The sequence below is a fragment of the Onthophagus taurus genome, chromosome 8 (genome assembly GCF_036711975.1).
Source record: "Onthophagus taurus isolate NC chromosome 8, IU_Otau_3.0, whole genome shotgun sequence".
Taxonomy (NCBI): Eukaryota; Metazoa; Arthropoda; class Insecta; order Coleoptera; family Scarabaeidae; genus Onthophagus; species Onthophagus taurus.
This window is the reverse complement of record NC_091973.1, coordinates 3,353,788-3,369,132: the sequence shown is the minus strand read 5'-3', so window position 1 is coordinate 3,369,132 and position 15,345 is coordinate 3,353,788. Positions and strand designations below refer to the sequence as shown.

The window sequence follows — 15,345 nt, the reverse complement described above, 5'->3', positions numbered from 1 at the left end:
GGTCGTGCCGTTTGACAGTTCTTTCGACGTTCATGTGCGCGTATATATGTATATAGATGTGTATTTTTGACGCGCCGACATGTTTATAATGGTCCGAAATTAGATGGTGCGTGCAATGGTGGTGTCAGTTGATGCTATGTAACGGTGGAAATAAAGGTTTTAGAGGTGAGAGTAGCGCGTGCAGACCAGATATGGCCGAATCGGGAATCGATCTTGGTTTCGACCTGTCCGCATATATGTCAGATGATTTCGATCTGCAAAATCTAATCGATTTTGATGATCTGCTCGGCACGCCTAAGAACCAGGAGTTCTTCGAGCTTCGATCCAAAACAATGCCGGTTACCGAAAGGTAAGATTACTAAAAAAAAAAAAAATAAATGAATCTCCAAATAAATATTTATCACGTGATTCTTATTATTTAGCTTATATATGTTATAATAAGTTTATAGAAGAATTCGATTAGGAACCATTTCTAATTACAAATGGTATTTGGATACTTTGAATTTCCCTCGACGGACGTCGGCGAAATTACTTCGTCGTTGCCGATTCAAAAATAGAATAAGTCCTTCGAAACGAATGACGAAAATCTGACGCGTCGCAATTGAAAAAAGGACCAGAAAATTTCACTTTATTGTGCGCTCATTTATCGGCTGATTTCTCTTTTGTTTACCAAAATCATCGAATATTTTATTAACCCACTTTTTTCCTCATACTCTTTCTTTCTCAATTTCTCCGATTCACCTTTTTTTCACTTAACCAATTACACTTTCATAAAAAAATCTCTGTACACAAAACCGGTTTACGTTTTATATTAACACCCGAAGATTTAGCTTTTTAATCATAGATGGCGCGCTTTGTTAAAACAATTCACACTGTATTTCAGTACTTTACATGCTAATTTTTACGCAAACCTTTAAATTATGTGTACACATAAAACGTCATTTTTTAAATAATAATATATTTAAATAAAATTATGTATTAATAAAAATATGTTATGGTGACAAAACAAGAATTTTAATCTTTTGTATGTTGATATAGTATTATGATTACGCTTAAAGGAAGTTCTTTTGCGTCAGCAGATTGTAGTTTGTTGGAAATTTGATGACACGGCTTGTATTTAACGGTACGATTGAAGTCCACATGTTTTATTTGTGACTAAGTATAAAAATTTAAATTGTTTTAATCTATACCTACAAAAAGTTAATTTTTTATTAAAATAAAATAATCAGATAATTTAAATGAGCCACCTGTTTCAACTTAAATTCTTTTGCGGTACAATTATTGATTAAAGTACTTAATCAATGATTCATTCCTCATCAACAACCTTCTTAATTAATAAAAAAACGAGAAAAATAAAGATATATATTTTATTCGATCATAAATTTCCGACGAGTTCACGCGATTTCTCAATTACCCGCACGTTGTCGCCACGACAATTTGTTTATTATTTAATACCTGCAGGATCGGAGCTTTATGGATCCTTTATTTTTTTTCAATATGGAAAAAAACTAGAAAAACAATGAAGTAAGATAAAGATTGGAGTATTTGTCTCCGACAAATATGTAGCCAAATGCAATTTACGATAAACAATCTTATCGGTATGGTCAGATAAACTTATTAAATGTCAATTACATTGATAACAACATCGACTTGTCAAACGCTAAAACTATATATTATTTAAGACTAATTTAAAAAAAATTAAACATTAAAATTGTATAATATTTATACAAATTAATATTAGCTACATAAGAAAATTGTTTCAGATATTTTATTAAAGACAATGATTAATTTTTGATATCTGAACCAATTTTGACACATGGTCACTGATCCAATTGAGTCAGAAAGAATTTCCTGTAATAGGAGAGATCTTAATGCCTTGGCAGATAAAGTCAAAATTGCCATCCGTTCTAAGGGAAAGAAAAGCTCTGTGACCAGATGATGTGTATTCAGAATTCTTCTAGTTTCTTGACGATAGATCCATTAAATTCTTTACTAACATTGTTAATAACATCTACAATACTGGAAACATCCCAAATGAATGGCATCTCTGAGTTCATACTGCTGAAAAAGAAATGGGGAGCCAAGATATGTAGTGATTACAGAACCATCAGCCTCAATGAGAATGTCAGACACACAGATGTGGGTTTGTTAAAAAAGTAGGCGCTGCAGAAACATGAACCGTGACATATTCAAAGAGAGATCAAATTTATGGAAAAAATAATTTCGGCGAAATATTTAGGTCGGCCGACATCTTCGAAATCGGCCGAGATTATTTCTTATACCAGGAGCATAACTTGTATCATGAACAATACTTAGAAAAGCACAATCAAAATTCTGCGAGAGCATTCTCTCTCAACTTTTATTCAACCTCTACTCAGAACTAATATTGAAGGAAGTCCTAAAGAATACCAATATAGGACTCCTTCTGAATGGAGAGCAGAGAAAACTTACAAAAACTTTACTGACAAGAGATTAATATTAATAAGACCAAGTTCATGACAGTTAGCAAGGAGACTGTTGGAAGTATCACAGTTCACCTACCTGGGGACCATGATTAATGATGATTAAGGAGTTACAATTTAGAGATTACTAGATGGCTAAACTGTTCAAAAGTCACAACCTCAGCATCAATATCAAAACCAGAAGGATTTCATAAGTGAATGAAGTAATTAACAGAACAGCGATGGAGCGAATGGGAAGAATTTAGAAGTATTGAACACCATCAAAAGAAGAAAGTTAGATATTTTGGACATATCTAACCATGAGATCCATCCTCTAAAGGAAAGTGTATAGTAGAAGAGGACCTTTATAATTCCTAAATGATCCCGCAAAGTATTTAACTTTAAAATGTTAATAATTATTATCGTTAAAAGGATTAGTTATGGTAATTGATATAACCCAACCCAATAGTATTTTTAAAACAAGTTACTTATTATTATGTGGATTGTGTATGGTTATACACAAAAAATGGAAATACTAAATTTATTAATTTCTTTTTAGTCCCCCCAATTTAAAGACGGCAACTCCAGTATCTCGAACTCAATTGAAATTACAATTGATGCGAGAACAAGCTTTGCAGCAAGAAGAACGTTTACGGGCTGAGCAACAACGAAGAGAAGCTCAACGGCCTCCTGCTCCTGCTGTTAAAGTGCCTATTCATAGTATAGCTTTGGATGTTCCTCCACAAGTCTTACAGGTTTGGTTTAATTAAGTTTTTTGATGTATCATTTCTAATCTTTTTTTTGTTACTTAGGTTGAAACAAAGTTAGAAAATCCTACTAGATACCACGTGATTCAAAAGCAAAAGAGTCAAGTGAAACAATATCTAAGTGAATCTTTTCAACAGCCGGCTAACGGTAGCCTTCTTTCTCATCTCCATCAAAAGATCTATCCATCGAACGTTCAAACTCATAGTGCTCCCGGTTTGGGGAACGGAAACTTCTCGAATGGCGCCACCATCGCCGCTGCCGCAGTTTCATCTTCGGCTAATGTTTACGGTCAATGTCCGAATCCTAACTTAACTCATTCTCATTCCTCTTATGGTCCCGGAAATGGCCCTTCTCCTAGTCCAAACGATAGACTTTCGGTTACGTCGCCAGCACTTAGTTCTGGAGCAACCAGTGCCTCGGAGGTAAGTAAAAAAAATATTAAAAAAAAACAAGGGAAAATAAAAATTGTTTTCTATGCTTTTTGTGTTCGGTTTGAGAGTCATTAACGTACGGAAACGATCGAATGCAGGTATAAATTTAAAACGTGCCCATTGTTTTGTCGACGTACTTCGTATAAACGTTGATTTCTGGCATACAATTTTATGACAGTAACAAACGTATGAAGAGGTCGTGAAAAACACGTTTACGATGCGAAAAAAATTTTTGTTTTATAATTTTCTAATATCATAACTAAGAGGAAGAATTAAAATGGTATTAAAATTGATTATGAATGAAACATAACAAATTAGATCGTTGTAAATAATTGAATTGTGTTATAAATTTTTGTGACATTGATCGGTTATTATACAATTTTTTTATTATTTATTATCTAAAAAATGCTTAGATAAAATTAAAGATTTACGATTTCTTTTTTGTTTAAAAATGATTTCGTTTCAAACATTTTCTCAACGATGATTGGGTGGCAATCTAGGTATTTTATCGAGATACGGCGCAACGATTATTTATTGCAGGTGTTTGACCGTCATCAATTGTATATATTGGACCAATTATGGGTTGATAAAGAACTAATCTCGCCTATTATTTCTCTCATTGATTATCTCAAGCGTGCTTTTGAATAATTTATTAGGGGGGTTATAAACTGTTGCACGTTCCTTTTTTATTTTTATTTCATTTTTTTGCCCCGCATTCGAAGTGATTTCATGCTAATTCGCTATTGTGGCTCGAGCCGAGAACTTTTGCGATGGCCAATGTCACAAGAAATCCGTACGACCATTACAATCGGCGCACGTCTTGCCCAGTTTCATAATGGTGTCATTGCCGTTAGTGGCGACGAAAAAAACCATCGATGGAAAATAAATTATGACATTTTCGTATCTCTTGCTGGATTATAAACACTAATCTTAACCGAGTTATCACATAATCCTTTGGTACTGTATTGATTAAATCCTTTTTACTAGTACCTTCTATTTCTATTTGACACCCTAGATTAACGAAAGATCTGTAAGGATTTATTTTCAATTTATTTTTGAACGGGCTTAGATTTAAAACAATTTCATTCATTTTTTTTATTAAGTTAATAACTCAGGATTTAAGTTTTATATCTTGTTTTATTAAATTAAAAAAATATGTAAACTAATATTTTATTTGATGAAAATAGTTTAATTTGTCCTATATTTTGTGTAACAAATAAGTACGACGATATAATATGAACAGACAAGATAACCGTTATAAATAAATCGGTATGCTCGCCTTCTTGAGTTATATATTTACGTGTAAACATTTGCAATCGTTTCGTAACATTTTTATAGCCACAATGGTGTCGACGCGATTCATTCAAAGGCCTTCGTTACGATTAAAATTTTTTATTTTTTAATCCCCACTCTTCTGTCTATTAAATGCTGTGTATATCTTTTGATTGAGCTGTGACAATTTGAAAATCGATCATTCTTTATGTAGAAATTTCCCGATAACGCATCGCAAAACGATTTAAAATCGAGTCATGTACGGTTTTTGCAAGCGCGATTATATCGGCACGGACAATAAGCGATGAGCAAACTCAACCTTGCATAATGCCCTCTCGTTGTTTAGTATGTAATAACGTCCATTTAGCTGATTTAACTTTCCAAACACCACTAAATATATTGCCACAGCGGTTGCTGTAGACGAAATTAAAGTGTTTATTATTAGTAATACTTTGTAATTTATATTAAACATTTTTATATTAAAAAAATCTTATTTTATTTTTAACATCTAAAGGTGTGCAGCCAACGAAACTTGTGACGTCAGATAAACCCGCTTCATGGGTTCAATTGGATAATGTGAAGATCTAGAGTCTAGAGAACGACGTCGCGATCGCAAACAAACCAATCACGATTGCCAACCGTTATGTAATTGAGTTTTAATAACTTGTACTTCAATTTCAAACCACAAATACTCTTCGGTTGTATTAAAAAAATTGTTTTAATTTTTCATCATCGTCAAAGTTTATTGCGAACCAAATCAAATCTTTATCTACACTATCTCAAAACGTGCGTTATAATCCAAAAGTTTAATTACACCCATAAACGACCATTTTTTTTAAGTTTTTCATTTTTTCTTCTTATTTAAGAAGGCGTGATGCAACAACCGTTTATGAGTTATCGAGCAAATACGTAATTCAGCCGATAATTAAAACTTTTTGATGAGGTAGTGTGAAAAAAATTTTTTACATTAAAGTTATTTTTGGAATAAAAGAAATATTCTCGAATTATTAATATTATTTAACTTCAAAGTTTTAAAAAAAAATTTTTCCCAGAATGTATTAGGACTAAAACAATGAAATTGCTCGAGGTTGTAAAACAGGAATTAATCATTATTTTACTACTAGATTGAATTTTTTAAAGTTTATAGTTTTTGAGAAAAAAAATTCTAAACTCAACCATGAAATTTTTTTGTTATGTAATTATTAAAAAACAATTTCCGAGAGAAATTCTTACGAATTAACCTAATATTAAGAACAACTCATCTTTATTGTATTACTACTTTCACGATTCTATCATTTATGGTTTTTGAGAATAAAAAAATAAACTCAAAACGAGATGACTAGCTTATTTGATGTGGTGAGAATGACAGGTATAAATATGGATTAATAATAAGATAAGAATATTATAATCAAAAAATTAAAATCGGCAAATCAAAAATATGAATAAGGTGATGTTGTGCACCTTCCGTCACAATTTATGAATATTGGGGAACAATTTTGCCATTGATATTTAAGACTCGAAGAGAGTTGTGATTTCTGCATTGCATTTCTGCTACTTGTATATTACTTATCTGCTATATGTTGATCTGCCGAGATCATCTCCATCTTTATGGTCTATCTCGTCTCTATCGCTTGGTATGAATAACAATGATATTCATACCAAGTTGTATTCGTGATATAAGAAATAATCCTGGCCGACTTAGAAAACGTCGGCCGCTCAAACTATCATTAATGACACTACTTGGTGCGGCCGACGTCTTCGAAGTCGGCCGAGATTACTTCTTATATCACTAACAATACTTGGGTTGGGTTGGTTTTACTATTAACAACTTTATCTAACAAATAATCTCGGCCGACTTCGAAGACGTCGGCCGCCCCAAGTTGTATTCGTGATATAAGAAATAATCTCGACTGCCTTCGAAGACGTCGGCCGTTCAAAGTATCGTTAGTGACACTACTTATTGCGGTAGTGAAACCAACCCAACCCAACCCAAGTATTGTTAGTGATATAAGAAATAATCTCGGCTGTCTTGGAAGACGTCGGCCGCTCAAAGTATCGTTAATGACACTACTTGGTGCGGCCGACGTCTTCGAAGTCGGCCGAGATTACTTCTTATATCACTAACAATACTTGGGTTGGTTTTACTATTAACAACTTTATCTAACAAATAATCTCGGCCGACTTCGAAGACGTCGGCCGCCCCAAGTTGTATTCGTGATATAAGAAATAATCTCGACTGCCTTCGAAGACGTCGGCCGTTCAAAGTATCGTTAATGACACTACTTATTGCGGTAGTGAAACCAACCCAACCCAACCCAAGTATTGTTAGTGATATAAGAAATAATCTCGGCTGTCTTGGAAGACGTCGGCCGCTCAAAGTAGCGTTAATGACACTACTTGGTGCGGCCGACGTCTTCGAAGTCGGCCGAGATTACTTCTTATATCACTAACAATACTTGGGTTGGGTTGGTTTTACTATTAACAACTTTATGGGATAAATAATCTCGGCCGACTTCGAAGACGTCGGCCGCCCCAAGTTGTATTCGTGATATAAGAAATAATCTCGACTGCCTTCGAAAACGTCGGCCGTTCAAAGTATCGTTAATGACACTACTTGGTGCGGTAGTGAAACCAACCCAACCCAAGTATTGTTAGTGATATAAGAAATAACCTCGGCTGTCTTGGAAGACGTCGGCCGCTCAAAGTATCGTTAATGACACTACTTGGTGCGGCCGACGTCTTCGGTGTCGGCCGAGATTACTTCTTATATCACTAATAATACTTGGGTTGGGTTGGTTTTACTATTAACAACTTTATGGAACAAATAATCTCGGCCGACTTCGAAGACGTCGGCCGCCCCAAGTTGTATTCGTGATATAAGAAATAATCTCGACTGCCTTCGAAGACGTCGGCCGTTCAAAGTATCGTTAATGACACTACTTATTGCGGTAGTGAAACCAACCCAACCCAACCCAAGTATTGTTAGTGATATAAGAAATAATCTCGGCTGTCTTGGAAGACGTCGGCCGCTCAAAGTATCATTAATGACACTACTTGGTGCGGCTTGAGATTACTTCTTCTATCACTAACAATACTTGGGTTGGGTTGGTTTTACTATTAACAACTTTATGGAACAAATAATCTCGGCCGACTTCGAAGACGTCGGCCGCCCCAAGTTGTATTCGTAATATAAGAAATAATCTCGGTTATTATAAATAATCCAGGTTTTTTTGCAGATTTTGTTGATTTTAAGTAATTATTTGCAGTTGTAAATAACTTACTCCTAGATCCCCTATCGAAAGCCTTTTCTGGGTTCAGAAACCTTAAAGTCATTTTTCTTCCATCCATAATCGCGTTTTCTGTGATTTGTCTTCAACGGCTCGGCTCCACCGATTGTTACATCTCGCTTCTTGTATATATTCTTCTATATATATTGTCACATATACTTCAGGTCCATTGCAATCTCTGGATCTTGATGTACTCTGAGAGGATTGGCTCCTTATAATGGCTATATCTTGTCTTATTTCTATGCTTTTTGCCAACTTCTAAATCTTACAGTCATATTTCTATATGTATATTTCATCTTTTTAGCACTTCCATTAATCCGTTGGAACAGTGTTTCAGTAAATGTATTGATTAGTTTTTTTGAATGAAATAAAATTTAAAGCTTAATAATTAATTTTTCCTGAAGATGACGCGTATTAAGTATCGAAACCGGTAAAACCGTAGAATAATTACTTGTAATTTAAAAATTGTTATAATTATTCTAAGCACCACTCGATATAAATAGATAAGCATCTATATGAAATGATTAATATTATTTAAAATGATTTTCCCACGCTTTTTATATTAGTGTTTAGGCTACTGAAATGTTATCGAAGTAAAAAAATAAATGTATAGTAATAATAAGATAAGGTAATAATGGTTGGATTTATTGTTGGGTATATTATCTGGATGGTCGGTTGGTAGAAATCTGAGCGGGTCAAGTCGCGTGTGACACGTTTTGGTAGTTGTCGATCGCGGTCGAGCGCGTCGAGTCGACGTTTCCCGAGCGCGCGATATCGAACCACCTGTTTAAAATTGACTTAATTGTCGGCGAGCAGCTATTTATCCGTTTGTTGTACCCGCAAACAGCACGACGCCGTTTTAGTAGCGCTGTACGCGTCTCGCTGTAAACCACGTTGTGCGCGTTTTAAAAACTCACTAAATAATTAAAAGTTAACTTGATTAATTAATTTGGAAAGGAATTGGATAGAAACGTTGGAGGAGGAAGATTAATTTTTTTAATAAATTTTAAATAAGTTTTTTTTAAGTGTTTTTGTTAAGATGCCGGTTTATAATATAATAACTAGAAGACGAAAGGTAAATAATAGTTAGTTTACTATACAGTTTTTCCTAAGTTATTTTTCCAACCTTGAGCGGGTCGACTCGAAAATTATAACATCGATATTTATTGCGATACACTTCCTTATTGTTACTCGTCGAAGCAATTAGCCGGTTACGTCGCGCGCACCTCAGCCTTGGAGGATTTTCATTCAAGAGGGTATCTAGAGAACTCAGACTCCAACGCCGTTGCAATTTACGATGATTTCTCTCATCCGTTTTGTTTGAACAAGTAATTCGCGGTCAGAGAAGAACAACTAAACGTAATTGAGCGGCGCCCTCGTTAGCACGTTTCGAGGACCTAACGACAGATTCGGTTTTGAAAAACAATAAAATCAAGTTATATAAGAATCGATTTAAGCAGAAATGTTCATAATTCAAGGTGAATTTAAAACACGCTTTTCCTATCTTTTTTTTCTCTTGCAATATCAATTCATGTTAATACATTAGGTATTTAAAACACGGGGAATAACCCAGTTTTCACTTCGGCCAATTAACCGATGAATTGTACCCGAGCCGGTTTTGGCCCAATCACCTAAATGTCATAAACTAAAAAAAGTGTTTTAAATAAAAATTCTCTCCCAATTATTTTTTTGGTCGTTTATCCTAATCATTTCTCCGATACTGAATCTACGTCCTAACCCAGTAATTAACTTGAAAAATAACCTTTATCTCCAAGATAAAACCTTTTGAATGAACGACGCTTTATGGCGTTATTGTTACAATTGCCACAAATGCACGGTTAATTTCTCGACTTTGAGTGTGTTGTAATAGAGCTAAGTGAATCACAATTTACACAAAAAAATAACATTTTATGAGCGGCGTTTTCTATGAGTTCTTCGTTTAATAATGTACGCATTGAAATTATGTAACCGGATTCAGCCACTTTTTCATTTACAAAATACAAAAAAAATGATTCATTTTCGTACGAAATATATTAATTGTGACATTTTTTTATTTTTAATTTAATTATTGCCACATTCTTTAGTCACTACATCAATTTCGATTTAAATTCGTGTTGAATTAGCATATAAATTCCTTGTATTATTTTTATGGGAACATTAATTGATAGATAACATTTTTTTTTCATGAATGGACACTTCAAAATTTTAAATATTTTTTAATCTGTGCTATCACAAAATTTTACTTGTTGAGTGTAGATTAATCAATTCATGATGATTTGTTAATAGTAAAAGTACTATTTCAGGCCTTGAGTGCGAGTAAAAATTACGAAAGTAACCAAATGTGTCAATAATCCCCTGAAAAAAACACATCTTACATATAAAAGAAAAGACAAAAGAATTTATTCTATTTATTGCGTCTTCACTTTAAAAATACTATTTGTAGTTATCTCCCATAACGAGAAATCCTTGAATTGAAGTTTGATCGCATCTGAAAAAAAACCTTGAAATCATTCTAAAACGTTATTAATAAAAATCAACGTCCCAGCGACATAATCAGTGACAGTATTGACTGGGGTAATGAGACGGGAATCAATTGACCCTAACGTAATAGATTATAGATTTTCTTTTTAAATCATAAACATTTGTTATCAATTATTGATCGACATTTTTTACGTGGCGAGACACGTTTTCAGAGAAGAGGCTGCACGTTTCTAGATAAAAAAATCAATCGAAAACCGAAGCGGAGCGCCACGAAATTTTAGGCTCTATTTAAACGCTAACTCGGTCGTAAATATATCAAGTCTCTGATTTACTGTATTTAAATTTCATAATCGTCTTTATCTAACGCTGATAGCAGGTGACGCACTTGAGGTGTTGTCGCCTGCACTCCAAACTTGTACATCAAACATCTTAATTATTTAAGAAAATAAAATTTCAAACGAAAACTCATATCGATATGAAGAACGTGGAGCAAGATTTATAGAGATTTTTCAAAATCCTTAACAAAATATAGATGTAATATTTTAATACCTTCTTATCTTTCGGGTCTAGTCAGGATTATTTTGTTACATAACGCGATTTAAATCTAGTTAAGATTATTTCATACTTTCATCAGATTAATAAACACTTCATTTTAACTTGGACAAAAACAAATATTGAAAAAATATTTACACTGATGCTGAAAAGAAACTCTGATAATCTCTTAACTTAAAATATCTGGATTATGTCTTGAAGAATAGACTTAGAAAAATATTGCGTGAATTATTTTTTAGTCTTTGCGTTTTTAAGAAGCAAACAAGTTCAAAAATAGCACTCATGTACCGAACCATGACGTGCTAATATATAATTTTCATAGATATTAAATGTACGTGCTCATAATGTTAAGTTTCATAAATAATTGAATAAAAAAATGTTCACCCGAATTTTTTTTGGTTGTTTCTTTTGCAGGCCGAGGACCTACTGGATGACCTACTGTCGCTGGAATCTAGTTCGCTCGCGTCAGACGGTTTCAAAACGTCCGATAACTCGTTGACTTCCACCGAGTTGAATATCAAAAATGAACCAGCGATATACACCGATGCGGAGCTGCACGCCCTGGCCAAAGATCGACAAAAGAAGGACAACCATAACATGAGTGAGTTCGAGCGGATTCGGTGACCGCGATTTTCAACCACACACTTTCTAAACGGCCGCTGTTGTCGTTTTCAGTCGAACGAAGGCGAAGGTTCAACATTAACGATCGTATCAAGGAGCTCGGCACCCTTTTGCCAAAGAACAACGACCCATACTTCGAGATCGTACGGGATGTCCGACCGAACAAGGGTACCATCTTAAAGTCTTCCGTGGAGTACATCAAGTGCCTTAAGAACGAGATCCAAAGGCTTAGACAAAACGAAGCCAGACAAAAACAAGTCGAGCTTGTCAATAGACGTTTGCAACAAAGAATACAGGTAATTTAAATACAGGTCATATTCATTTCGTTTCGTTTCGTTTCAGGGTTTGGTTTTAAAATTAAATAATTCAACACGGTAACCTCAAAAGTAACTCTTTTTACTTTTTAATTTCTTGTAAGATTTCATAGAACCATAATAATTTAATCATAAACCCGATAAATGAGTAAACGCCTTGTGCGGTATACGCGGTTATGTTTATTCGTGCTAATTGAATCTGTTTAGTATTAATTTGAAATAAGACCACTACACTTTAATGCGAAATGAAATTTAGAAACAAGCGGGAAAACGATCCTTAAGTACCGTTTACGTAACGATGCGTATTTGGACACACAAAGTAATATTTATCTTAATAATATAACCTTTTTTACGTAAATAACTAAGTATACAAATAAGCAAGATGAAGAAAATTGCGTAAAAATAAAGTAAACAATTGTACGTCATTGTTTCATGTATATCAAGATTACTTATCACAACAAAAAAATAATGGCACGTAGTCTTTTATCATCATTAACGTAAATTTACACTAAACACATTTCAAAAAAGAAATTTCATCTCACAAACAAAACAGATAAAGAATCTACTAAGTGATACCCAAATTTTTATTTGTGATTTTAAGTAAACAAAATTTCTTCGGTAATTCTCAGTATACCTGGTCGTAAATAATAATGATTACATAAATATACTGCAATTATCATATTATGACTAAGAGAAGGAATGAATTTGACTCTTTTTTTTAATACATTAATAAAAAATTTTATGCAGATTACATAAGGGTCATGTATTAACAGTATTATTAAAATTAATTAAAAATTATTTATAATTCTGAGGGTTTTACCTTGAATTTGTTCTTGGAGTTAATCGTTTATTCATGAGCTACTCTTCCAGGAATTAGAACGTCAAGCAAAATCTCATGGTTTACCCGTGTCGGACTTCACCTGGCACGGATCCACGTCCAGTTCGTCGCTTTACACAAATGGTTCCTATTCTAAAGTGCAAAATCCAACCGCGGCTATTATGTCTTCTATACATCTATTAACTGAGCCTAACCCAAAGGTAAGATATTTTAAATCGGCATAAAAACAAATCGATTTTTTTGATTTCTTTTTTAGATGCCAGATGTAATAACAGACGCAACGCTTGGTTTATCTGGAATGGATGAATTAATGGACGATGATGATCATCCTGTAAATGGAGTAAATGGTGATCCAATGTTGTCTTCACCTCACCCATTACATTGCGATCCTTTGTTGTCCTCCCCGGATCGTGGAGGTGCTGTATCCGACTCGATTCTGCTGGAACCAAGGCTGCCAACGCCAACGAGCCACATCGATCCCGTCGACGGCGACACCCTGGACATAGATATGATCGCGTGATGCCGTTGACGGGATTCGAAATCGAATGTGGCCAAGATTTTCTTTCTTATTTTTTTCTTTTCTAAACCGAGGAGTGTAGCAGTACGAATTATTTCTAGGAAATATTGAATGTCTCCGTAGTTTGAAAGCAATTGTATTTTAATCTAGTATTTTAGAGATTAGTTGCGTATCCTGAGGCGAGATTCGGCTCCCCCTATGACAGGCTTTTCGAGTACTTACTCCGTGGGCTCATATTGCATACATTATGAATCTCGCCGCTGCGTACGCTTAGGATCCCCGTCTCCCTCATGCCGCGACGGGGTTTTGTTACCATAACGCACAGTGACATTTTCGATTGTCATAAAAAAACGAGTATTAAAATGTGGTACGTATGATGTACCCCGGATCCTCCGTGCCTTATCGCAAAAAGGTCCACTACTTTCTATAGTGATATTAATAAAAACACTCAAAGTACGCCTTCCGATTTTTTTCAAGTAGATTGTAAAAACATGTGATATACTGTTAAAATTTTCAAGAGTTTATATAAATATATATATTCAAAATACGTATACATATACAAGAGAGAGATAAAATTATATATTATATATGTAAAATAACGTACAAAATGGTGCCCCGGCGTTCAAAACGTCCAATTCACTGAGAACCAGATTTTTTTTGTTTGCTATGCATACATATTACGGAACTTGTTGATTATACAAGTTTAAATGTTACAAATTTGTTTTATTTATTACCCACCTATTTTATGATCCCATCATTAACAACCCTTTTAGCTTCATTATATCTAATCGTTCTATTTTGCGATTCTACTTTCTATAGTAGCTATATTAATTAGTATTTATTAATTATTAATTGAATATTTAATAAGTAAACGTCTTTGGGATGTATACATGAAAGATCCCAAAATAGATCTCTGAAGATGAGCGGAAGAAAGGATCGCGAGACTTGAGTGTAGCGCACATCTGGAACAATAAACCAGGTACAACAACGAGGCTAATTTTATAAGTATCGAGGTTTTTGATTGAAAACGCAGAATTTATTTTCTCAAGAATCAAACACTGCAGTAATCTAGGATTATCCTAGAGCAATCGAATAGGTTTTCTAGTACACTCCGTGCATATTCGACTTACGTAGAAGCAGAGAAGTGAATTTTTGAAAATACTTCGTTTCTAGTAGTAAACTTAGAATTCATTTTCTTAAGAACTAGGAACTGTAACACTCTAGATAATTCGAGGAGGCTCTCTGGAACTATTCTCACCATCAGATTTGCAATACATTTGGAGAGATAAATATTTAAATTGTCAGCGTCTTTAAGATAATTAATGTTTATTTGCATCATCAAATTTGACGTAGGAGCGGGGGTATAAATATTTGAATTTTCGCCGTTTTAAATTGTAAATTTAGGATTTATTTTGACAAGAAGCAGATAATGTAGTAACCTGGGAGTACTTTAAACAATGAACCCTGTTTATCTACACCACCAGAATTGCTGTAGGGGCGGAAGGTAGAATTTAATTTCTTGCAAAACTGCAGCACATTGAGACTCCGCCAGATAACTCAAGTAGGTCTTCTAAACTCGCATAAAATGTCCATTATAGTAATACTTTTGAAACTTAAATATTCTCGGTTCTATGATTATTTGTTATAAATTAATAAATTCAATACTTATTTTGAAAAATTAATAGATATAAGTTTTTGAAATTGATTCGGTAATATTGATTTTGTGTAAATAAATAAGTTTTAAGATGTAAAGTTCCTTATTTACTTAAAAATAAAAAAAATGATAATAAGACAGTTCAATTCGGATATTTTCGTAAATCCTC

The 15,345-nt window shown here is 33.9% G+C and overlaps 1 protein-coding gene across 1 annotated transcript; it reads left to right on the top strand.

Annotated features, from left to right (window-relative positions):
• The first annotated feature begins 8 nt into the window (after positions 1–8).
• LOC111425393 (transcription factor Mitf) lies at positions 9–14,239 on the top strand. The gene is made up of 7 exons (XM_023059382.2): positions 9–349; positions 3,001–3,196; positions 3,254–3,631; positions 11,647–11,833; positions 11,908–12,149; positions 13,038–13,205; positions 13,262–14,239. Exons 1-7 carry the CDS (start codon positions 132–134, stop codon positions 13,523–13,525), a joined length of 1,653 nt encoding a protein of 550 aa, XP_022915150.2. The 5' UTR covers positions 9–131; the 3' UTR covers positions 13,526–14,239.
• Positions 14,240–15,345: the final 1,106 nt, after the last annotated feature.